The 23659-nt window shown below is 40.6% G+C and overlaps 1 protein-coding gene across 1 annotated transcript; it reads left to right on the top strand.

Moving 5' to 3' along the window:
- Window positions 1-2997: 2997 nt before the first annotated feature.
- PPP1CC (protein phosphatase 1 catalytic subunit gamma) lies at window positions 2998-22822 on the top strand. Its single transcript, XM_055405524.2, has 8 exons — window positions 2998-3284; window positions 13838-13969; window positions 14689-14919; window positions 18884-18988; window positions 19950-20173; window positions 20382-20516; window positions 21482-21542; window positions 22419-22822. The coding sequence occupies exons 1-8, from the start codon at window positions 3230-3232 to the stop codon at window positions 22487-22489; spliced, it is 1014 nt and encodes a 337-aa protein (XP_055261499.1). The 5' UTR covers window positions 2998-3229; the 3' UTR covers window positions 22490-22822.
- Window positions 22823-23659: the final 837 nt, after the last annotated feature.

Below are 23659 nucleotides of genomic sequence, written 5' to 3'. Positions count from 1 at the left end.
CCTGTGTCAGGAAGATGGATCAGGAAATGGCAACCCACTCCAGTATTCTTGCCTGGAAAATTCCATGGACAGAAGAGCCTGGCAGGCTACAGTCCATGGGGCTGCAAAGAGTCGGACACGACTGAGCGACTGAACACACACACATCCACATCCACCCAGCTTATATCCTTCATGCTATCAGCCTAATCCCTTTAGGTACTAAGATTCCCCTCAAAGTCTAAAGTATCCTTAGGAATACTGTTAGTTTCAAATATTTTCACTATAGCCCCTCTCTTTAACTCTTACATGGAAGTTTAATATCTACAATAGATAATAGTGATTATAGTTCATTTTGATTGAGTGCTTACTGCGTACCATGGTTCTGCTTTGGTTGACTCAAGGGCTTGGGGACCCGAATTCTCTCAGCTCTCCATCATTTTCAGCAGGCCCTTATGAAACCTCTGTGGATCCAAGGAAGACAGTTCAAAAAGAACTTTTTTTTTTTTTTTGGCCTTTCTGCATGGCATGCAGGAGCTTAGTTCCCCCGTCACGGATAGAATCCGTGCCTCCTGCAGTGGATCCTAGAGTCTTAACCACTGGACCACCAGGGAAATCCCTTCAAAAGTATATTTTAATCCATGCTCCTCACTATAGGCAAACTACAGGAGGGAAGAGACACTCCACCAATTGGAATAGTAGCCTTTTTGGCAACTGTTTGTCTGCTAGTCCTGAGTGTTGATAGTGACAGGAAAAAAGCCAATAATGGGATCTGTTCTTTCCTTCCAGAGTTATTTGCTGTTTTCTGGGAGCCCTTCAGGCCCGCTCTGTGAGCTCATGCCACTCTCAGGCTTGGAACTAACTAATTCTCTTAGACATGTTTCAGCAAATGTGGACTCTGGAGGGGAGTTGCCCGGCAGAGAATGGTGTGGAGACAGAGGCCCTCCCCATGTCCCAGTCCAGCTGAAAGTTTTCCTCCAGCCAGGAAATGATGATGCCAGCAGATGTGAACACACCTGCTTCTTTGTCTAAGGAAATTTTATGACACTCATCATCCACAGAAACTCTTCTAGATCATTCCTTTGAGCCCCACATTTATGCACCTAGTGTGTGCCAGTGTTGCACTAGGTCCTGGGGATTCGCAGTGGGAATTTATTAAATATGAACAAGGGCTTTGGTTTCTGACTGTGGTGAGTTCCAGCTCTAGCTCTGAAACTTACTAGCTGTATGACCTTAAGCAAACAACCTAGCTTCTCTGTGTTTCACTTCATCTGTAAAATGGGTGTGACAGGAATAGTACATAATTCCTAGGACTGTCTTGGGGATTCGAAGAGATAATTTTTGACACATACAAAGAAAAGGAGTGCAGTATTTTGTTTTTCTCCTCTAGCATGCATCAGAAGATGATATTTTTTATTTGTGTTTTTGCTTTTTGTCTGTCTGGCTTACTAGATGACTCTCCACAGAGGAGGTGCTCCATAATGTTTGCTGAATGAATCGCTGTCTTTCATATTCCTGCTTTGATTGCCATTCCGATGATGCGCCTTGGAGGAGCCCAGAGTCTCGTGGACTCAGGGGAGAGCCACCATGACCTTGACAGCCAGCTGTTCACCACGGTGTTGTGCATCAACTTCGAATGTCGACAAGTGGGCTTTGTGCCCTGGGCTGACAAATGACACTTGTTTGTCTTCTGGTGAACAGAGTTACAGCACGGGAGGGTAAGTTGGTGACTGGGGAAAGCTGAGTGAGCAGCTGCGCCAAGCAGGGGGAACTCTGAACCTTAACGCCTCCAGGCCAGGCCAGCAGCAGGGAGGCCTCCGGTCCATGTGGAAGGAGCCTGGGCCCCACCACTTCTTGGGCCCCGGTGGGAACACCAGTTTTGAGATTGGATGGCACAATGATCTCAATGGTACTTCGGGCTGGGAATTCGTGCATTTTGTGTGCCTTGAGAGAAAAAATTAATTTCTCTGGCGGGAGGGGAACGGCTCTGCAAACTGTAAAGCGCTGCAGGAATAAAAGCAGTTAAATGAAAAGGTCAGGATCCAAAAGAGCAGATGTGTTTGCTGAGTGTAACTGCACTTTCAAACCCAGCTAAGACGACACGCAGCCCCCGGAGGTGGCACATTTTGGAGGGACCTCCTGGAGAGATTATTTGGGGAGACTGAGAAGCCAAGGGAAATTGGCCAAAGTTTTCCGGGGTATCTGCAGAACTGGGGACCCGACCGCAAAGCCAGCGGATGCAAACTCGCCCTTCTCTTCCGGCCTCGAGCTCCGACGCGCGAAATTTGCAAATTCTCCTTTATCTGCTGCACACGCTCGCTCATCTTCGTTCTGGCTGGAATCAGGGTAAACCGTTCCGATAATTATATAACTTCGCGAGTTTAAGAAAGATAATCCAGAGAGAGATGATGAAATTTTTTTGAGGATGGGTTAAAAAGATTTTTTTTCCCCAAATATAAGTTAGAGAGTGCACAAAAATGTGCATACAAATACCCATATTTCCACCACTCAGAAAGAATAACATTTTTATTTATCTGGGAGAGGACTTTTTAAATTAGCCATCAAATATATCTTTCCTTTCTCCCCAAATTCTAGCAAATTTGAAGCCAAAGAGAGTCAACCTATTTCACTGTTCACCTCTACTACAGATTTATCTTAAAGGGAAATTCCAGGACACCCAAATTCCCTCCGTGGGCTTTTCACATGGCGAGGTCTGCAATCACTTGGCCGCAGTGAACAGCATCCTGCGGAGCCCGCAACCCTCGGGTGCACAGCTGCATTTTCTCCCCCATCCCCAACTCCAGCGTGCAACTTTGCAACTCACGCTCCCGCCAGGGGGCCTATTTGCTCGGCCCGTTTGGCGGAAGGATTCCGCGCGCGTTCGCATTTATGCTCAACCGTCTCCTCCCCATTCCCGCGTTCTGGCCCCGCCTCCTTCCCTCTCCCTGGCCCCGCCCCCTCCCGGGTGCCCTATGGCCCATAAAGAAGTCCCGGCCGGGCCGCTGCACTCCCCCGCGCGCATTCGTGCGCCGCCCGAGGCTGGCTAAGGAGTCGGCGGCCATTTTGTTCTTCTCGTGGTTCCAGTGGGGAGAGAAGGAGGAAGCAGGGAGCGGGGCGGTTGGGGGGGACCCACCGCGGCTTCTGCCACCGCCGCCACCACCATCTCTGTGCTCGTGGCGTGGGAAAGGAGGTGTGAATCCCGGGCGCGAGCCGGCGGCGGCGCCGCTGCGGGAAGGTCGGCGGTGGGAAGGCGATGGCGGATATAGATAAACTCAACATCGACAGCATCATCCAACGGCTGCTGGAAGGTGAAGGGGGCGGCGGGCGGCTCCGGAGCCTCGCGGGGGAGGGGGACTTGGGAGGCCTGTTGGGCTTGCTGCGCCGAGACGAGTGAGCCCCGCGAGTTCGCCCGCGGGCCGGGGACTGCCGCGGGAGGGAGGTTGCCCGGCGTTCCGCACTTGGCCCCACCTGCGGGCCCTCCTGGCGCCGCTCATTCATTGCTTGAGGGTGCAGCGTTTCTCCTGGCCGTGAAATTTGAAAACTCCGCTCCCCACCCCCACGTTTCCGGTACGTACCCCCGTGCGCCCGGCACTCCGGACCAATCTTGGGAGAATATTGGGGGCCCCAGTCCAACCTACTGGACTGCTCGTTCCGAACTTCGTGGTTCTCAATCTTTTGGAAAGCAATATGATGTGGATATGGATTTCACCAAGCTTGAGGGCTTCTTTCCTCGCCTGCCTATTTTTAAGTTGTTTTTATCCCTGGGAAGTCTCCGCGCTCTTTTCTGAACATGCCTCTGAATCGTGAAACCGGCAGTGATGACAGTTTCGTTAGGATCTTTCCAGTGTGCCAAGCTCTGTTAAGCGCTTTGCGTTCACTGCATTTTGCTGTGTTTTAGTCGCATCCGACTTTCCGATCCCATGGACTTCAGCGTGCCAGGCTTCCCTGTCCTTCACCATCTCCCGGAGCTTGTTTAAACTCGTGTCCATTGAGTCGGTGATGCCATCCAACCATCTCGTCCTCTGTCGTCCCTTTCTCCTCCTGCTTTCAATCTTTCCCAGCGTCAGGGCCTTTTCTAATGAGTTGTCTCCAATACTTTGCGTGCATCGCATAAATCATCATATTAGCCATTGCTTCTAAAGCGCTTAATGTGTGTAAGGCATTTTTTGGAACTCTTCACACAGATTTCATGTAATACACGAGGTAGATGCTCTTATTTTTTTCCTAAGACCCAGAGAAGTGTAGTCACTTTACCAAGGTCACACAGTGATAGTCAAGTTTCAAACCCAGACAACCTGGAACTCAACGTCATTCAAGTCACCCTATGTGTGAAGGAAGGAGGTGTCCAGTGGCTGAGCCAAGGTTAGAATAAATCTTTAATTTTTGACTGACCTAAAACTCCTGAGGTGTCTGGCGATTGATTTCTATTGATGTGGGAGAGGGATGAAGTTCGGATTTTAAGGAGAGGCGCTGAAATAAAATCACCCCTGAAATAAATTCTACCCCTGAATTCTAGAGCACATCTATTAATAATAACGTCTAATTCCGAACTTTGAAAGAATTCAGATCCTTTTCTTGAGTGTTGGATAATGTGGCTGAGTTTTAACTGCATTTTTGCCTTTATTGGACTGTAAATGCTCAGAGATGGAGTAGAACGTGAACAGTTGGACAGCTATGGTGTTAGAATTTGCAGATCTTTTAAGTCATGAGAATGAAACTTCATCTTTTCTTAATCTGTGTTAAGGATTTTTCCTTTTATAGTGTCTCAAAAGAAAAACTCATTAAATGAGCCCCTGAAATATCACTGCCGTTTGTGGGTGAAAACCTTGTTCATTCAGTACCTGCCTTTTATTAGAAGAATCACACTTTAATATTAGTTGATATAGTTCTTTGGTTTATGTGGGACAGCAGTGGGTCAGAAACGGATTAAAACAATTTGCTGTAAGAAAAGAACTTAAATTTTTTTCATTCAAAAATTGTAAATTAACTTCTGCATGTCTATGCAGGGACATGTGTGGCTTTATTTCTTTGAGAAAGCTGGAGAAAATGGAAGCTGTGGATTAGAAACAGAATTTTAAGATTAGTTAAGTCTTAATTGTGGGGTTGCCCATAACTTTTATATTCATATAATATGTTGTTAATTTTAATCTTATTTTTTAAATTGTGCTAAGAAATTTGCGTTGATTAACCTGGATCATTTGCAGTGAGATCAGTCATTATTTCTTAATAGTTTCTGTACATGTTATGTTGTACTGGAAAACCAGAATTTTTTAACATTTCATTTTTTTCATTGAAATTAGTAAAGCAGTGCATTTTCATTCCTCAGGAATAAACTAGCTGCTCAACATTCTTAACGTTTTTTTTTTTTCTCTTCAGTGTTAGGATGGCAGAGAAACTATTGAAAATGATCTGTTGAAGGTATATATGTATATCTTTCCAAGGTAGAAGATGTTGATAAGTTTTGTGGTTTTTTTTTTAATGCCTCACAAAGTTTTTCCTCTAAAAATTTTCATTAAGATTTAAGTATATCTGAAGATGGAGGGAATGTGAGTTTTATGACCTTGTTAGAATTTTTTACATGTTCAGAATTGTCTCTTTTAAGGTGGAGGACTGTACAGGCTAGTTGAGAAGTAGCTCAGTGATAGTACTAAAAAGACCATTCAAAAGTGCAGTCTTATCTAACGAAACACCTTTCTTTAGGTTTTAGTCACTACAGCTTTGCAGTTATTTTCTACTCTAAACTTTTAGATTTTCTTTAAGGAGGCAACATTCTGCCACCCACCTGGGAAGGTCTTCCTTGCAGGTGATAAAACCTTGAGATTGTCACTCTTGCGTGTTATTTATGTTCAGTTGCTTAAATGCATGGTAAAACTTTGGATTTAGAGAATAAATCAGCTGCTGATTTGTCTGGTAGTCCTACAGTGTTGGAGAAAAGTGAGATTAGAGTCAGATTAGCTTTGTAAGTGATCTCATACAGAGAATGATTGATGGCTAGTGATTTTCTTGCAAAGCAGACAGTTGTAATTTCCGCATCCTGCTTTGAGAGAAGCATCTCGCCTCTGAAGATGGTGGTTGTCAAACTGCAGGACTGTGTCAGGCTCTGCACAATTGCTTGATTTGCATTAATGATTTAAATATGACTTCTGTCCTGGCCCTCAGACAACATTTACGAATTTAATCCTCTAATTTGTAAAAGTAATCCCTGTGTTTAGTTTTTTGATGTGAAATGAAGCATGTTTGTATTGTAATGTTTAAGAAAGACAGAAGGACAAACATAATGGCACAAGAAAAAAAAATTCTTAAAATGCTGACCAAGGAAAACAGAAATAATCTTCCTTAATGAGGTTACACATCAGATCATTTTAACAATGAGACGCTTTTCTTGGGATTAATGATCATAGGGCATTTTGTTGATAAAGACAGTAATCGTAAAGTTGTGTGTTATTAATCGCCTTAACTTCAAAGAAGCCTGTATTGTGAGGACCTCCCCCTCCCCTCCCACATGTCAATTGTATGCTGCATCCTCTCCTACAGGTAAGAAGAGAAAGGTCTTAGAGCTGTGATCTGCCGCTTGCACCAATCCTAAACCGCAGCTGGGGAAGGATTACTCTTTGTGCCCACAGTGCCCCCTCGCCTGACAGTAATCAGAGGAAGCAGTGAAATCTAACAGGATGGAGTGTGTTATTCTGTGGTGCTTGAGGGAATGTAAGCTGCGGGAGCAGACAGGCTTTCCTTCTCCAAGCTGGGGGAATGGATGCCAGGTTGCACCATGCATTAATAGCACATCCACCGTAGAGGTTGGTGAGATTGTTCTGTATCTGTGAAACTGCAGTCATGTGCCATTGCCATTCAGTCTGCCTGAGTAGGTGAGGGTTACTGATCTTGAATCAGGGAGATGATATACAGACTTGGTCATTTGACTCAATTTGCTCTCGAGGGTGTTAGTAGACCTTGAAGACTGGAATGTGAAGGAGATAATATCCTGATATGAATCGCTATGTAAATGAGGAAACTGGAAAGTCTTAATTCAGGAACAATTTGCAGAATTCTGGGGCAAATTTTATGTTTCAGGATCAGACCACTGTATCCAAAGCATGTAAGAATAGATGATTTACTTAATGGTCTTGATGTTTTATCTGAAATCTCCAATTTCATACCCCCTCCTGGTGGGGGCTTACTGGCATTCCTCATCTAGAGGAGATTGTCTGTTACTGATTAAGGCTTACGAAAATGCCACTCAGTACAGATGTAGGGTCAGATGTCAAGTCTAATCAAGCGTAGGTGGTTAGACTGTAGAGAGTTAAAGATTTTTCAATGAATTGTCTTCACTCTAGGTGTGGAAAACTCAAGGTTCTTCATTGAGAGCAATGGACAGTATTTTGCAGCTACATCCTGATTCTAAATGTGCCTTGAGAAAATTGATGTCACTTTAAATGCCCAAAGTAGTATCACACCAGCAGTTAGCAAAGTCAAGGTGGGGAGAGGGCGGCTTAGAAATTAAAATGGCCAAAAAGTGGATGTCTTTCTGCTGGTGACTTTGCAGTGAAACTGAATGGTTCTTGATTAACATTTTTGTGGCTCACAGTTTTTTTAGAAAAGATCTCAGTTGTTTGTGGGAAAGTCTTGATGTTATAGATACTCTGTTTTTTGTTTGTTTTGGTTTGAGGTTTTATTTTCCTAAATTTGTCAAATGTTGTGAGGTTATTGATTGTCACTAAAGTAAATATGATATGACATATTGTTAAGATTACCACCTTTTAATAGGATTATCTTATTAGCAAAATCTCTGTTGATTTATTGTTATACTGGTTGTGCCAATTTTAGGTTTCAAAACTTGATTATAATTGCTGAGGCTTTTTGGTGGGTATGCTATTCCTTTTCTATGACCTTCTTTCAACAATTAAGGGGCAAGAAGAATACATGCTTATCCCTCATAAGTAATCCCAAAGTAGTCTTAAGTTATTTCAAGTTTTTATCAGTTTGTTTACTATAAAATTGCATAGGAGTTTTTATCATGTGCTCATGTGAGTGATTTGCCAGATAAATAAATGATGATATAAGTTAGAACAGAATAGTTTTTACTGGTAACAGCCCTAATGCAGTTTTCTGAATCTGCCATTTTAGCCAGATAAAAGCTTTTACTCAAAAGTTGCACATTTGGGAATTCCCTGGCCATCCACTGGTTAGGACTCCAAGCTGTCTCTGTCAAGGGCAATCCCTGGTCAGGGAACTAAGATCCTGCAAGCCTCAAAGTGCTGCAAAAAAAAGAGAGAGAAGTCACGTGCCTAAGACCTAAGTTGACCATTTTAATCTGTCAATCACTAACCTATATATGTCTGCTGTGCCTACTGATTTTATTTCCATACAATACCTAGCACCTGGACTTACTAGAAACATTCTGCCTGGAAAATGAAGGGTTTTTTTTGTTGGAATATTTTGGATCTCACTGGCAGTTGTTGAAATAACTTCATACATGCAGTTTGAACTACTGCTTAGGAAGATATCATTAGGAGACAACCCATGAATTTCCCACCTTGAGTCTCTTATTTACATCTCTTCCATCATGCACAGCACAGTGAGGGTTGAAGTAGATAGTGTTGCTGCTGCTTAGTCACTAAGTTCTAGCTGACTTTTCGTGATCCCATGGACTGTAGCCTGCCAGGCTCCTCAGTCCATGGGATTTACCAGGCAAGGATACTGGAATGGGTTGCCATTTCCTTCTCCAGGGGATCCTCCCAATCCAGGGATCGAACCCAAGTCTCCCGTGTCTCCTGCTTGGCAGGTGGATTCTTTACCACTGAGCCACCTGGGCCGCCCTGAAGTAGTGACTGATGTTTATTGAGCAGCACTGTACTGCTTGCATTTTTTTCTTTGTAGCTAATAGCGATAAAATAGATATGTAAGCCTTTGCCTTTTTAATGGTGTTGAAGATGTTGTCCCTAAGATAAACTTTTAGTTTTACAATTTTTATAGAGGGGTAGTTCTCGGTACAGAATGTATAATAATTTGCAGTTACCTAGTTTGTCTTACGGAGAAGGCAATGGCAAGCCACTCCAGTACTCTTGCCTAGAAAATCCCATAGATGGAGGAGCCTGGTTGGCTGTAGTCCGTGGGGTCGCTAAGGGTCGGACACGACTGAGCGACTTCACTTTCACTTTTCACTTTCACACATTGGAGAAGGAAATGGCAGCCCACTCCAGTGTTCTTCCCTGGAGAATCCCAGGGACGGGGGAACCTGGTGGACTTCCGTCTATGGGGTCGCACAGAGTCGGACACGACTGAAGTGACTTAGCAGCAGTAGCAGTTTGTCTTATCTTCTGAATCCTCTACTAGAATGTAAACCTCTCAAGAAAAGGGACAAAGTTCTTGTCTCTCCTGTTGCCAGAAGAGGATCCCCAGCAGCTATTTTGTTGAATATTTGTGTAAAGCATGATAAAAATGAATATTGATAGTCTTAACAAGTAGATTGCTTCATTTAATTTTTAATAATTCCTGTTTATAAGGATACCTTATGATTTTTATATCATATCAAATTTTTCTTAAGCACCAATGACTCTACAGAGGTTCAGTAGTTTGTCCTATAAAATCTCTTTTGGTTTAGAAATATAATGAAAACAAATTCTTTCCCTTTTTTCAACTTTTTCGTCTTTGTTATTGCGTATGAACTTATAAAATGGCAAAAACAGTTGTGTGCTAGTTTACTTGTTTTTTGTTTTCAGTTGTTTCCTTACTAAGTTTCTAAGTTAATGCCATATATTTTAAACATATTTTCAAGATAAGAACAAATTCTTAAATGGGAGAGTGGTCTGGTGGAAGCACCACTTCAAAGCTAGAGTCAGTTGGGGCCTGGTGTCCTCCTTACAAGCTCTATGACCTTGGACCAAGTCACTGACCCTCTTCCAGCCTGTAACACAGAGAAGTGACAGTGCCTGACTTCATGGGATTGTTGTATTGAGTGGCATTGTAAATAAAGCCTCTTAGTGCAGCAGTTACCCAGCACATGGGAAGTGCTCCATAGGTGTCAGCTACAACTAGTACATAATTCTATATGATAGACACTGAAAATAGTGAAGTAGATTTTTTTATGCTTTCAGCTAATAGGCCATCTCTAAGAAATGCCTTCTGTGTTCACTCAGACTGCCAAAACCCATTTTGAAATCTTTGTTTTCTGTTAGATAAATTTTAAAGAGCAATCCTAAATTTTCACAACTAGAAAAATACTCTAGTGAGGCCTATAAGAATGATGCTTTGTAATTTGAAAACACAGACACGGTTTTTGTTTTTATTTTTTGCTCATCAGTGTATAGTCTGAGGTGCATGCTAATTGTAATGCCACAAATTAACAGATTTATTCAGACTTCATTCATGCAACAGATTCTGAGTACCACCTGGCTATGGGCGTGTACACTGCAGGGCTAGTGGTGTGGTCCTGAGGTTTACATTCTACCAGGATGAATAGATGTAAGTGAACTGGCAATTATAATACAGAGTGTGTGCTGGGCAGTGTTGCAAGAGCATTTCAGAAAGCATAAAGCCGGCTTGTTAATGGGAGAGAAGATGGCTAAGAGGGGTTTCCAGCGTGAGGTGATATCTAAGCAGTCTCGAAAGATGAGCAGTATTTGCCGGTTGGTAGATGGTTTTGATGGAGTTTCTGTTTATCTAGTTTTATTTCTTGAGCCAATTGTTGGAAATTTAAGAAGCTTTGTGACTGTGTTTTTAATGAGCACTGTTCAGATATAAACTGAATTTTGATTTGTTCTGGAAGAACTGTAGTTCTTCCTCAGTCCACATTGGGAATACTTTTAAAAGTGTTAGTGTTGTATGGAGCTCTGCCAGGGTGTGATGACCTAGAGGGGTGAGATGAAGCGGGGAGGGTGGGAGGAGATAAGTGTATACCTACTGCTGAGTCAGGTATTGTACCGCAGAAACTAGCACAACACTGTAAGGCAGTTATCCAATTAAAAATAAATTTTAAAAATTTGTTAGTATTGTTCTTTACTAATCTCTGCTCTGATACTTCGGGGACAATCAGATTAAGAAAACTGTAAAATTATCATGAACTATGTCTAAAGGTTGTAGTGGGAAGCCTCCAAACCAGTAAAATGTGTATTAGCAGCATTGATTTAATCTGATAGCATTCATATTAAAAGTATGGCTTGTGTTCCCTATAGGTATAAGTCTTCTAAAAGACTTAGAGTGGGCTGTTCCCCTACAAGTGTGGGCCTCTGCTGAAAAAGATTCCCTTTGAAACCAGAAGCGTTTAGGAGTCCCCTAGCCAAAAATAAAATTTCCTGTTGGGCAATGTGCCCAACCTTCTGGCTGACTTGTGGTAAAATCACTAATGGTTGGGGTTTTCTGGCCAGTAAAGCAACAATCCCATCTTTCTACTGGGAGGGTTTCTTGAGTTCTCTCCTATGTGTGTGTCTAGGAAGAAAAAATTACTTTGGTTCTGGAAAAAATTGGTTTTGTTTCACAAACAACTCAGTTGCTGTTATATTGTGTATGTGTCCGTTTAGTGTAGTCCCTCAAAGGTTATCCTTACTATGCTTTCCTTTTAGTCGCTTGTTTCTTAATATTTGATCAGCATGAGACTGGTGGTCACTTAGTTCAGTTACCTGTTTTGGAGTCCAAAGAGGTGATTTGCTCAAGACTAAAACCAATACAGAAACTTGGCCTCTAGTTGCCAGTCCAATACACTCAACATTTTCATTTTGCTGTACCCTCTTAAGAGTTTGACTCTTTCCCCTTGTCATCCTTATTTATTGTCTTTCATTGAAAAAATAACACCCTTCCATTTCTGCTCAGCTTGTTTCCTCAGAGAAGTTCATTTCAGTGGCTGTTCAGGCTGAAGGAGAGCTTCCCCTAAGACAGTACTTTTCAAATTTGGGCACAGCCCTTTTTAATGGAAAAAAAAAATTCTCAGCAGATACCAGGGTTTTTTTAACTTGCAGTTTTTGTTACTCTGTAATGTTACTTAGATATTTACAGAACAAAGCTAGATAAAAACCAGTTAAACATATTGCTCTTGTTTAGCATTCAGTTCAGTTCAGTCACTCAGTCGTGTCTGACTCTTTGCAACCCCATGAATCACAGCACGCCAGGCCTCCTTGTCTATCACCAACTCTCGGAGTTCACTCAAACTCATGTCCACCGAGTCAGTGATGCCCTCCAGCCATCTCATTCTCTGTCGTCCCCTTCTCCTCCCGCCCCCAACCTTTTCCAGCATCAGAGTCTTTTCCAGTGAGTCAACTCGTCGCATGAGGTGGCCAAAGTATTGCAGTTTCAGCTTTAGCATCAGTCCTTCCAATGAACACCCAGGATTGATCTCCTTTAGAATGGACTGGTTGGATCTCCTTGCAGTCCAAGGGACTCTCAAGAGTCTTCTCCAGCACCACAGTTCAAAAGCATCAATTCTTCGGCGATCAGCTTTCTTCACAGTCCAACTCTCACATCCATACATGACCACGGGAAAAACCATACCCTTGACTAGACGGACCTTGGTTGGCAAAGTAATGTCTCTGCTTTTTAATATAGTATCAAGGTTGGTCATAACTTTCCTTCCAAGGAGTAAGCGTCTTTTAATTTCATGGTTAGCATTAGGCTAGATGATTTTGAATTTGAATATAAATCCTTCAAAACTGATTAAGTTTAAATTAACAACATTGATTTCATCTGCTTATCACTTTATATTGGGTTTAGTGGTGGAAAGATGTAGGCTTAGTTCTGTACTTGGTCTGGTTCTGTGTTTTTGCTTCAGTTCTAGTTCCAAGAATGCCTCCTTTCATGAATCTTTTGTACAAAACAAGTGTTAAGATTTTGGTTGCAATCTGATGATAATCAGTTCCTGTATTTAACCAGACCCTGGCACTTCATAAGGGGCTTCCCAGGTGGCTCCCTGGTGACTCAGATGGTAAAGAATCTACCTGCGATACAGGAGACCCAGGTTTGATGCCTGGGTTGGGAAGATCCCCTGGAGAAGGGCATGGCAACCCACTCCAGTATTCTCTAGTCGGTGGGCTACAGTCCATGGGGTTGCTAAGAGTCAGACATGACTTAGAGATTGAACAGCAACAGCAGCCACTTCATAACTGTAAAATTAAGGTAAATTTAGTAGTGCAGTGCTACTTGTTATTTATTACCCTGGAGAAGGAAATGGCGACCCACTCAAGTATTCTTGCCTGGAAAATCCCATGGACAGAGGAAGGATCCTGGCAGGCTGCAGTCCATGGGCTTGCAAAAGGGTTGGGCACAACTTGAGGACTAAACAACAACAGGCAGTGCAGTGCTATTTGTTATATATTTAATAACTGTCTAATCTGTTGCAACTAGAGTTAAAACAATTTCATTTCTTACTGCTACCTACCTGCTGATAAATGAATTATTATAAGGCCAGCGGGTATCTTGTGCTTCACTTTGATAGTGAGTAGAACTAGAGTGCTCTGATGTGATGCATGCTGTGCCATGATCTCTTCCTCCTTTTTCTCAGGTTTTACCTGTTCCAGTTACTAGGAAACCTTTCTCACAGCACACGCCGACATCCTTTGCCCTGTATAGACATGAGTGTATTCAAAAATTCAGGCCTAGAAAGTTGCATAGCAAAATACCCACAACAAGCATACACGGTGTTTTAGTGAAAAACAGCACAATAAATTTTTTTCATAAGATAAATCTGGGACTGTGGAGAGAGACCTGTGGTCCATTTTTATATGTGTCCTGAAAATAAAGCCCAGTCAGAAAGTAGTTAAACTATGTTTTGTCTCCTCTTTATTTAAAGCTTGTGCCTTTTCATATATGTTTAATTTTTATATGAAATCTTACTGTGACTTCACTTGACTAAATTGGGGTTTTTCTCCCGCTACAGTGAGAGGGTCCAAGCCTGGTAAGAATGTCCAGCTACAGGAGAATGAAATCAGAGGACTGTGCTTAAAGTCCCGAGAGATCTTTCTCAGTCAGCCTATCCTGCTAGAACTTGAAGCACCACTCAAGATATGTGGTAAGTTTTGGTGCACTGTTTCCTTTGGTTATGTGATTAATTGATTGAGTGAAGGGCATATATAGATGGTATATAGATGATATTATGTTAGCCAACAGAATCATGTACTATTTATGAATAACCTAGAATTACGTTATATAATTGTAGCTTTAGATAAATACCTCTAATGGACCTAGTTTACTTAGATGTGCTTCAAAATTTCTTAAAATTATTTTGCTAAAGCAATACAAACATTGCAGAAGAAAGGAACAGAAACAGAATGGAGAGCTAAGAAAAGGCCTGAACCTATATATAAGCTTAAGGCAAAGGGAAATACTCTTTGGCATTATCTAGCAGGGAGACACTGAAAGCCAGAGGTATTGGTGGGTGGTGGGTGTGTGTGTGTGTCCCTTTGTTCACATGGCGTCAGGGCTTGTTAAGAGTGCATCACTTCTGCTGGCATGGTCCCTAGAGACTGAGCTGTTGGATATCTGATATTGATCAGCCAGCCTGAAAGGGAAACCATGTTACTTGGCAGGAACGCCTGCCTACCCATTAATAATCCGTTCTGCAGAATAAATTAATTACATGAGTTTTGTGTATGATTCTGATATACATGTACACTTAAAATTTTCACTAAGCTCTCTTGGACTAAATACTCCACAGCAGTGGAAATTAGTTATGTGGGTGATTTGAACTATACGAATGAAGACACTGTGTAATGAAATTCTTGCTTCTAGGTGATATCCATGGGCAATACTATGATTTGCTTCGACTTTTTGAGTATGGTGGTTTCCCACCAGAAAGCAATTACCTGTTTCTTGGGGACTATGTGGACAGGGGAAAACAATCACTGGAGACTATCTGCCTCTTGTTGGCTTACAAAATCAAATATCCCGAGAATTTTTTTCTTCTCAGAGGAAACCACGAATGTGCCAGCATCAATAGAATTTATGGATTTTATGATGAATGTAAGTACTTTCTACAGGAAGATTTACTTATTTTGAGATACGTGGTCATAAACTGAACATGTTTCTGTTAGGAATTGTGAGGATTTAGATGTAGTGTTATCATTTTTCATGCTTACTATTTTGTTAGCTAGTTTTTGTCCTGGCTTCTTTCTTGGGGTAAAAAAATTAACATTTGTTACAGTATGATAATGCCCTAGATTCTTATATGATGTGATGACTAGATTAGGAAACAGTGATAACAATGGTGATTTCTTTTAAGGTAATTGTTGTTGTGAATAGTTTCAGATAATTTAATCTTTAGTACAACTCAGAACCTGTCCAAATAGATTGTTTTTAATAACTTTATTGAGATAAAAATTCTTCCATTTTAAGTGTACAGTTCAGTGAATTAAATTGGTAAAATTGGGCAACCATCATCACAGTCCTATGTAAGCACTAAGCTACTTTCTGTCTCTATAGGTTTGCCTTTTCTAGATGTTGCATGTAAATGGAAACTTGGAATATACAAATAACTTGTAATTTGTAATATAGTTCTTTTTCCTTTGGCACATCCACACCCAAGAAAAACAGTACTCACTATCTGAAATTGTGCTGAAAGGAGAAAACAGCAGCACGGGGAAGCTAATTGAAAGTATTTGTATAATTTATACATCGTTTGACCCATTTTGAAGGTGCTCTTTGAGTTGATAATTGACAGGAACAAGATTCCTAAAGCCTTGAAAATAATCAGTTTCAGTGGAGTTTTTATTGATGCTGCTATAAGTTAAAATCTATGTAACTATAAGTTAAATTTTTTTTAATCCTTATCTCCATCTTCCTTTTGTATTCATCATTTCTGTGAGTGGGAGTGGTTAAGGAATTTGAATTACTAGCACTTGCCAGTATAATTATAACAAGACTGGTTTTGCCTCTGTGGCCGTACCCTAGACTATAATCATAACCTATAGTCTCTCAAGGTGTGGTGTTACTCCATCTCAGTTTGACAGATGTGTTCATCTAGTTTATTTGTTAGAAGTACATTCCTAGAAAAGTTACCTTCATAAACGTAGTCCTTGACTCACAGCCTCTCCCTTGACTGTATCAGTTCAGTTCAATCGCTCAGTCGTGTCCGACTCTCCGCGACCCCATGAATCACAGCACGCCAGGCCTCCCTGTCCATCACCAACTCCCGGAGTACACTCAAACTCATGTCCACAGAGTCGGTGATGCCATCCAGCCATCTTATTCTCCGTCGTCCCCTTCTCCTCCCGCCCCCAACCTTTCCCAGCATCAGAGTCTTTTCCAGTGAGTCAACTCGTCGCATGAGGTGGCCAAAGTATTGCAGTTTCAGCTTTAACATCAGTCCCTCCAATGAACATCCAGGATTGATCTCCTTTAGAATGGACTGGTTGGATCTCCTTGCAGTATAAGGGACTCTGAAGAGTCTTCTCCAACACCACAGTTCAAAAGCATCGATTCTTCGGCGATCAGCCTTCTTCACAGTCCAACTCTCACATCCATACGTGACCACGGGAAAAACCATTGCCTTGACTAGACGGACCTTGGTTGGCAAAGTAATGTCTCTGCTTTTTAATATACTATCAAGGTTGGTCATAACTTTCCTTCCAAGGAGCAAGCGTCTTTTAATTTCATGGCTGCAGTCAGCATCTGCAGTGATTTTGGAGCCCAAAAAAACGAAGTCTGACACTGTTTCCACTGTTTTTCCATCTATTTCCCATGAAGGGATGGGACCAGATGCCATGATCTTTGTTTTCTGAATATTGAGCTTCAAACCAACCTTTTCACTCTCCTCTTTCACTTTCATCAAGAGGCTTTTGAGTTCCTCTTCACTTTCTGCCATAAGGGAAGTGTCATCTGCATATCTGAGGTTATTGATATTTCTCCCAGCAATCTTGATTCCAACTTGTGCTTCTTCCAGCCCAGCGTTCCTCATGATGTACTCTGCATATAAGTTAAATAAGCAAGGTGACAATATACAACCTTGACGTACACCTTTTCCTATTTGGAACCAGTCTGTTGTTCCATGTCCAGTTCTAACTGTTGCTTCCTGACCTGCATACAGGTTTCTCAAGAGGCAGGTCAGGTGGTCTGGGATTCCCATCTCTTTCAGAATGTTCCACAGTTTATTGTGATCGACACAGTCAAAGGCTTTGGCATAGTCAATGAAGCAGAAATAGATGTTTTTCTGGAACTCTCTTGCTTTCTCCATGATCCAGCGGATGTTGGCAATTTGATCTCTGGTGCTTCTGCCTTTTCTAAAACCTGCTTGAACATCTGGGAGTTCACGGTTTACATACTGCTGAAGCCTGGCTTGGAGAATTTTGAGCATGATTTTACTAGCGTGTGAGATGAGTGCAATTGTCCGGTAGTTTGAGCATTCTTTGGCATTGCCTTTCTTTGGAATTGGAATGAAGACTGACCTCTTCCAGTCCTGTGGCCACTGCTGAGTTTTCCAAATCTGCTGGCATATTGAGTGCAGCACTTTCAAATAGCTCAACTGGAATTCCATCACTTCCACCAGCTTTGTTAGTAGTGATGCTTTCTAAGGCCCACTTGACTTCACATTCCAAGATGTCTGGCTCTAGGTCTATGTATGTGTGTAATCCAAGACCCAGCTCATAAGATGAGGTGGGAGAAAACTGACTATACTTCAGTAAAATTTTTTAAAAAAAGAATGAGGTGGGCGAGAAAGATATTTGATATTGACAATGAGTCTTATCAGAGAAGTGCTAGTAAGGCAGTCACTATTTAGGTAATGAAATGAGAGGCAGAGAATTTTATAACATTGTGTTTTAGGAATTTGTTACAGGTACTACTATTTAGAACAGTTTACTTTTTATATAGCAGTTAGCCAATATTTTGATGTTTTATTTGATAAAGTTCAGAGTACACAATCTCTTTGTTGTGATATACTTCCTAGTGTGTTGTCTACATCATTTTTGGTTTAGAAGGTCAGCATTGATTAGTGTCAATTTTGACTCTCTGTCTTCAAGACTCATGTAATGAATGACCTTGCACTCCAGCTTTCCACTCTCCCATCAGGCAGGTATAGGTTGCCACCCAGTCTGTGGGCCTGAAAGAATCCTGACATAGGTGGCTTTCACTGGATGGTTTACCAACTTAAGAAAACGTTGATAATTTTGTTAAAATTGTACTGTATTGAAATTTTTTATTCAAATGTAGATTTCCATGAAGGAATTTAAAAACCACTGCTTAACGTGATAGACTTATTTCCTAAGTGTAACAAGCACTCTGTGCTACCATTTCCTCCATTCCCCGTGCCCATGTTATGACTATAGTCCTGGAAAAGCTGAGGTATCTGTTGTTGGATAAAATGTGAATGTGTGTTACACTTCCCTGATGCCAGAGCTGTCTGGTCTGTAGTAATAGGAAACTGCATTAGGGGTTCTGGCTCAGAATCTGGGGATTTGGAAGCTTGAAGAGACCTTGGCAGTTATCCAGGAATCATTCTGGAGCCAGATGTTCCTGGCGGTCTGAGATGGCCTTAGTGGGGAAATGTAGAGAGGAAAGAAAGCAGCAGCCCAGGACTAAGTTAATAAGATGCTCAGGCAACAGGAGGAAGAATTGTAATTTTTGATGAAGAAGCCAACAGAGTGAGTTGTGAGATGTTCTTGGTTGCCTTTGGAAATAGGAACCCAGCTATGGTTTGAGAATGGACAGAACAGACTATATTGCAAACAGAGTTGGTGCTATCAAATAATTTTTGAGGCTTAATGATAATCCTTAATCAGTATATCTGGAATTCTGTCTTCAGACCTTCCATGGATGCATATGAAACTATAAGTTGTTGCTTATAAATCACAAATCTCTTAAATATTACATATATCTAATTCTCTTTTTTAATAAAAGCATAGTTTTTGAATATTGCCTTGGACGATTTATCCTGAGAGTATGTACCTGCAGAACACCAGTCTCTTTTTTAACCATCCCCAAATTTTCACAGGTAAAAGAAGATATAACATTAAACTATGGAAAACTTTCACAGACTGCTTTAACTGTTTACCGATAGCAGCCATCGTCGATGAGAAAATATTCTGCTGTCATGGAGGTATGTGGGCTGATTTTAATTCCACGTAGATTTGGATCCTTCTAAAGAGTATACACTTTGACATTGATGAATTAACATTCGGATGACTTCGTCTGTGAGGTGACTCTCCTGTACTGCTGTGTTACACCAGGAGTCCACTCTGGCACATCCAGGATCATCCGGATACAAGTCCAAAGTATGCAGTTGATTTGTTACAGAGAATTCTACGCTCTTTAACAGTTAGCCTTGAAAATAGAGTAGAAAGTATTTTCGAATATAAAATAATGACTATACCATAGATCCTCTAGGATACTGAAAATGTGAATATACTTTCCCTTGGACTGTTTTTGATCCTTTCCTTTCAGAAATTTCTCTGACTTGGATGTTAAAAGTTACTTTGATTGGTGGTTGTACTTTATATGATGTAATTAAAATAGTAATTGCAAAGAGGATATCTTTTCGTCTGTGTCAGAAGTTAGACAACCATCAAAAAGCCAACTCAACTATATTTTAATAAAACCACTATCCTTGCCCTCCTTATGTACTTATATACTGGTTTTGGTAGAGTTGGACATGTGATTTTTAAAGTCAGATTGAGAGCCAGTTACATCTGAGCTGGTTTGACTTTACAGTCCTTGGCCAGTGCAGGTTTCCTGGAAAGCTTCATCACCTGAGTGTCTGCATCCTCTATGCCCAGTCACTACAAGTGGTCATTAGGGTGCTCTGAATGTTGAAGTAACTTTCCTTGTCCTGTTCAGGCACATACTGCCCCACAAATTAGTGAATGTAACAAATTCCAGTGGGCCCCCCCCCGCCCCTTTTTAACAAAAGCTAATAAGTAAGAAAAGATAACCAAAGATTTCATGGAAGTTTTTGTAAGTCATTGAATCTCTCTGTAGAGAAAGGGAAATATTAAAGTGCTAACTTCCCTTTTAAAATTGTGTTTTCTTCCATTTTGGTTTTTTCCCCCCTCATTTAATAGGTTTATCACCAGATCTTCAATCTATGGAGCAGATTCGGCGAATTATGCGACCAACTGATGTACCAGATCAAGGTCTTCTTTGTGATCTTTTGTGGTCTGACCCCGATAAAGATGTCTTAGGCTGGGGTGAAAATGACAGAGGAGTGTCCTTCACATTTGGTGCAGAAGTGGTTGCAAAATTTCTCCATAAGCATGATTTGGATCTTATATGTAGAGCCCATCAGGTATTGATTTTGAATTTTACATGTACACTTAAGAGCATGTGTGTGAGCACAGATTCTCCTTGTTGATTTTGGTGGGTAGGTATTGCTTATTTATACAAAATGTCTCTGGAAGTGACCTACAGGATATCAGGCTCAATGGGAAACTGAAGAGTGGTTTTACTTCCCTAAAATTTGCACCTATTCACATTGAAAACATTTTCTCTCCAAGGTGGTTGAAGATGGATATGAATTTTTTGCAAAGAGGCAGTTGGTCACTCTGTTTTCTGCACCCAATTATTGTGGAGAGTTTGACAATGCAGGTGCCATGATGAGTGTGGACGAAACACTAATGTGTTCTTTTCAGGTAGAGGATGTTTTCAGCATTGTTTCCTTTTATTATGTCTGCATTTTACTGATTTTTAAAAAGTGCTAGTTTCTGCCTATATTCATTTATGTGGAGTAGACTGAAAAATTTTATTTTCCCTTAATTGGTATTTGTCCTAGTTTAGTAATGAGTGAATTCCTTTTAAAGGAATGAAATGATCATAGAACTTTTGCCCCAAGTATTGAATTTAACTGTTTTTATATTATTTGAATACATTAAAATCATGATACATTACTGTAAGTCTAAAGCTATGGTGTTAGTACAACGTTCAGCTAAAATTAAATCGCTACTTGCACATGAAAGTAGTGCTTACTGCCATGTGCCAGATATGCCATGTGATTACTCAGTTCTCCCGCCACGTTTCTGTTTCTAAAAAGCCTCTATTGGTCGACCGTGACATCATTTGGCCTTCACTTGGCACAAAAGAACCGTTTACACATAAAGTCTCCTGCAATTTTTTTCTCATTCAGTTACTATGATTAAACTTATACGACTTCAGGCTCACCTAATCATAAACAAAAACATAGCCACTGAAGTCATCAGTTAACTGAATTAAAACAAGTGTTTGTGTTGTTGTTTTTTTTTTTAATTATCAGGGAGGTCTTGCAACCCCCAGAGATTATGACATGATCCCCTAGGGGTTTGAGAAACACTATTCTAAAGAACTTTACCCCCTGTGTCAAAAGGGATACCTAAAGGTGTGACTTCAAAAAACTGTCATTTTATCCAGAGGCGAAACAATTTGTCCAGATTTATCATAGCGGTTTATAAGAGCATTTATTACCAAAATGTTTGTCAGCTTAGTTTGTATTAATATGCCAGTGGAGCCTTCAAAGTTGTTGGGGCAATTTTAAACAAATTTTCTGAACAAAAGATTTGAGTGAAAAGTAAGACTTGAGGTTAAGTGTATTTCCTAAAATGCATTGTCTTTTGAATCTTTGCAGATTTTAAAGCCTGCAGAGAAAAAGAAGCCGAATGCCACAAGACCCGTCACACCTCCAAGGGGTATGATCACAAAGCAAGCAAAGAAATAGATATCATTTTGATACTGCCTAGTTGGGACTTGTAACATATAGTACATAACCTTCATTTTTAAAACTGTAATGTGTATTGGTCAGCTTGCTCAAATAGTGTTTGTGGGGCTCCCCCTTCCATTTTTGACTTAATGGTATTTGCTGGTTATAACAGCAAATGAAAGATTATCCACTCCCAAGGAAAAATGTTTTGTTTTCCCTGTTCATTTTACAAACAACATTAATGATGGTGTTAAAGCTGTACACTCAGGACAGTGTCCCCTGTCTAAGGGGTGAGTGTACAACTGATCTTTTTTTAATTCAGTACAGCCCATGAATAATGTAAATGCTCATTTTCTTTAGGATATAAAGAGAGCCCTAGGGTGCTCAATCTGTACATGTTATTGTCATCAAATGCATACTGTTGGATACAAACCACTGTGAACTATTTTGTTTCAAAGGGATTGCTTTTTTTTTTCTTTCATTGTCTTTTCATGTACAAACTAGTTTTTATAGCTATCAACATTAGGAGTAACTTTCAACTTTGCCAGCATCACTGGTATGTATATTTAATTAAAGCACACTTTCCCCTATGGTATACTTAAAATGACAATTAAAGCCATTATTTTAAATGTTTGTGACTCTTCCTGAAGCCAAAGTTTCTGTTGAAATATGTATTGACACTCCCCTAAGTAAGTACAAGGTGGCATGGTTATGTACACCTGTCACCTTTATGGGGATTCAAAAACAGGTTTTTGAGTTTGAATAGCAGTTAGTAACATAGTGCTGTTTAAGCTATTAATGATTAAAGTTAATTACATTTTGTACGATTTCCATATAGTCTATTCATTAAGTAATCTTTTTACAGTTACATCAGGCCTGAACCCGTCCATTCAGAAAGCTTCAAATTATAGAAACAATACTGTTCTATACGAGTGACCGATTATGCATTCTTTGGCCTACATTCTTTATTCTGCGATGAAGTTGAGGCTTATAAGTCAAAACAAAGCAACTAACTTACTACCCACCAGTTTATACAGAACTCACAGTATCTATGACTTTTTTAAACTAAGATCTGTTAAAAAGAAATCTGTTTCAACAGATGACCGTGTATAATACCATGTGGTGAAAATTAATTCAGACTTATTAAATGATGAACTTGTTAAATCCTCTCAGTGTCAATTTATCAGCACAATACACACAGGAGAACTGTTGATGGCATATTGAATAGATTTTAATGAATAAATTGCTCTGGAAACCACACAGTTTCAATTTGGATTTGTCTTCCTTCAAATAGTCTGTTTTCCAAAGATGGATTGTAATATGGATGCTCATTCTTCAAATTCTTATTGGATATAACTAAGTTTCTGAAGTAGAGAGATGAGATTGAACTATTTAGGGAGGTGTGGGACTTGGTGAGATGTGTGACATCATCTGTATCCATATTTTTTGTCTGGGTTTATTTGAACTTGGCAATAAAATTCAAGAGCTACTTTTTAAATTATTCTAAGTCAACCACCAGTGCTTTTTATACACAAACCTTTGCTCTTTTCTCTCTTCCCTAATTCATATGAAACACAATGTTGTGTCCTACATTTTTCACAAGTGTGTCGAATGCATATTAATTTTTCTGCTCCATTAAAAGTGGATGGAGAGCCTGTCATTTGAAAAGCACATTCTTCTATCAAAAACTGGTTCTCTTAGGGAGTTGGAAGAGGACCACCTAGTGGGGATTGTTTGAACCAACATTTGCTTGTGGGAAAAAAGAGCATAGTTGGTACTGCAAGCCCTGGCTCTGAGTCATTGGCCGTGTCTGTGCCCCCAGTGTGCTCCTGGGTGACCTTGTGACTTCTAGCTCCTTCCAGCTCTACATTTGTGACAAATTCAGAGCTTGCTTATTCTACTTAACAATATTCTCCCAGGTCTCTAATGGAAGAAGAAGATGAACAACAAGTTGTATCAGTTTCATAAATCTTTAATCTATGCCTTGGACATTATCAATTGTATCACTTCCAGGATTTAAAAATCCTATAAGATTGTAGAATTGAGCCATTTGTAACCCATTGGGCTTGGGTTATAAAGTGTGAAGTGTAGTTCCTAGCTCAAAAC

Source organism: Moschus berezovskii, chromosome 19 (assembly GCF_049115385.1).
Source record: "Moschus berezovskii isolate FMDL1 chromosome 19, NW_MosBer_1.0, whole genome shotgun sequence".
Taxonomy (NCBI): domain Eukaryota; kingdom Metazoa; phylum Chordata; class Mammalia; order Artiodactyla; family Moschidae; genus Moschus; species Moschus berezovskii.
Note: the sequence above shows the minus strand (reverse complement) of the source record. Positions and strands in the feature narration are given on the sequence as shown.

Bases quoted from the DNA above. Each gene is read 5' to 3' on its own strand.
- PPP1CC (XM_055405524.2), top strand. From the start codon at position 3,230: ATGGCGGATATAGATAAACTCAACATCGACAGCATCATCCAACGGCTG. The intron at 13,970-14,688 runs GTAAGTTTTGGT...TCTTGCTTCTAG, and splicing joins AGCACCACTCAAGATATGTG to GTGATATCCATGGGCAATAC. The intron at 20,517-21,481 runs GTAGAGGATGTT...GAATCTTTGCAG, and splicing joins CACTAATGTGTTCTTTTCAG to ATTTTAAAGCCTGCAGAGAA.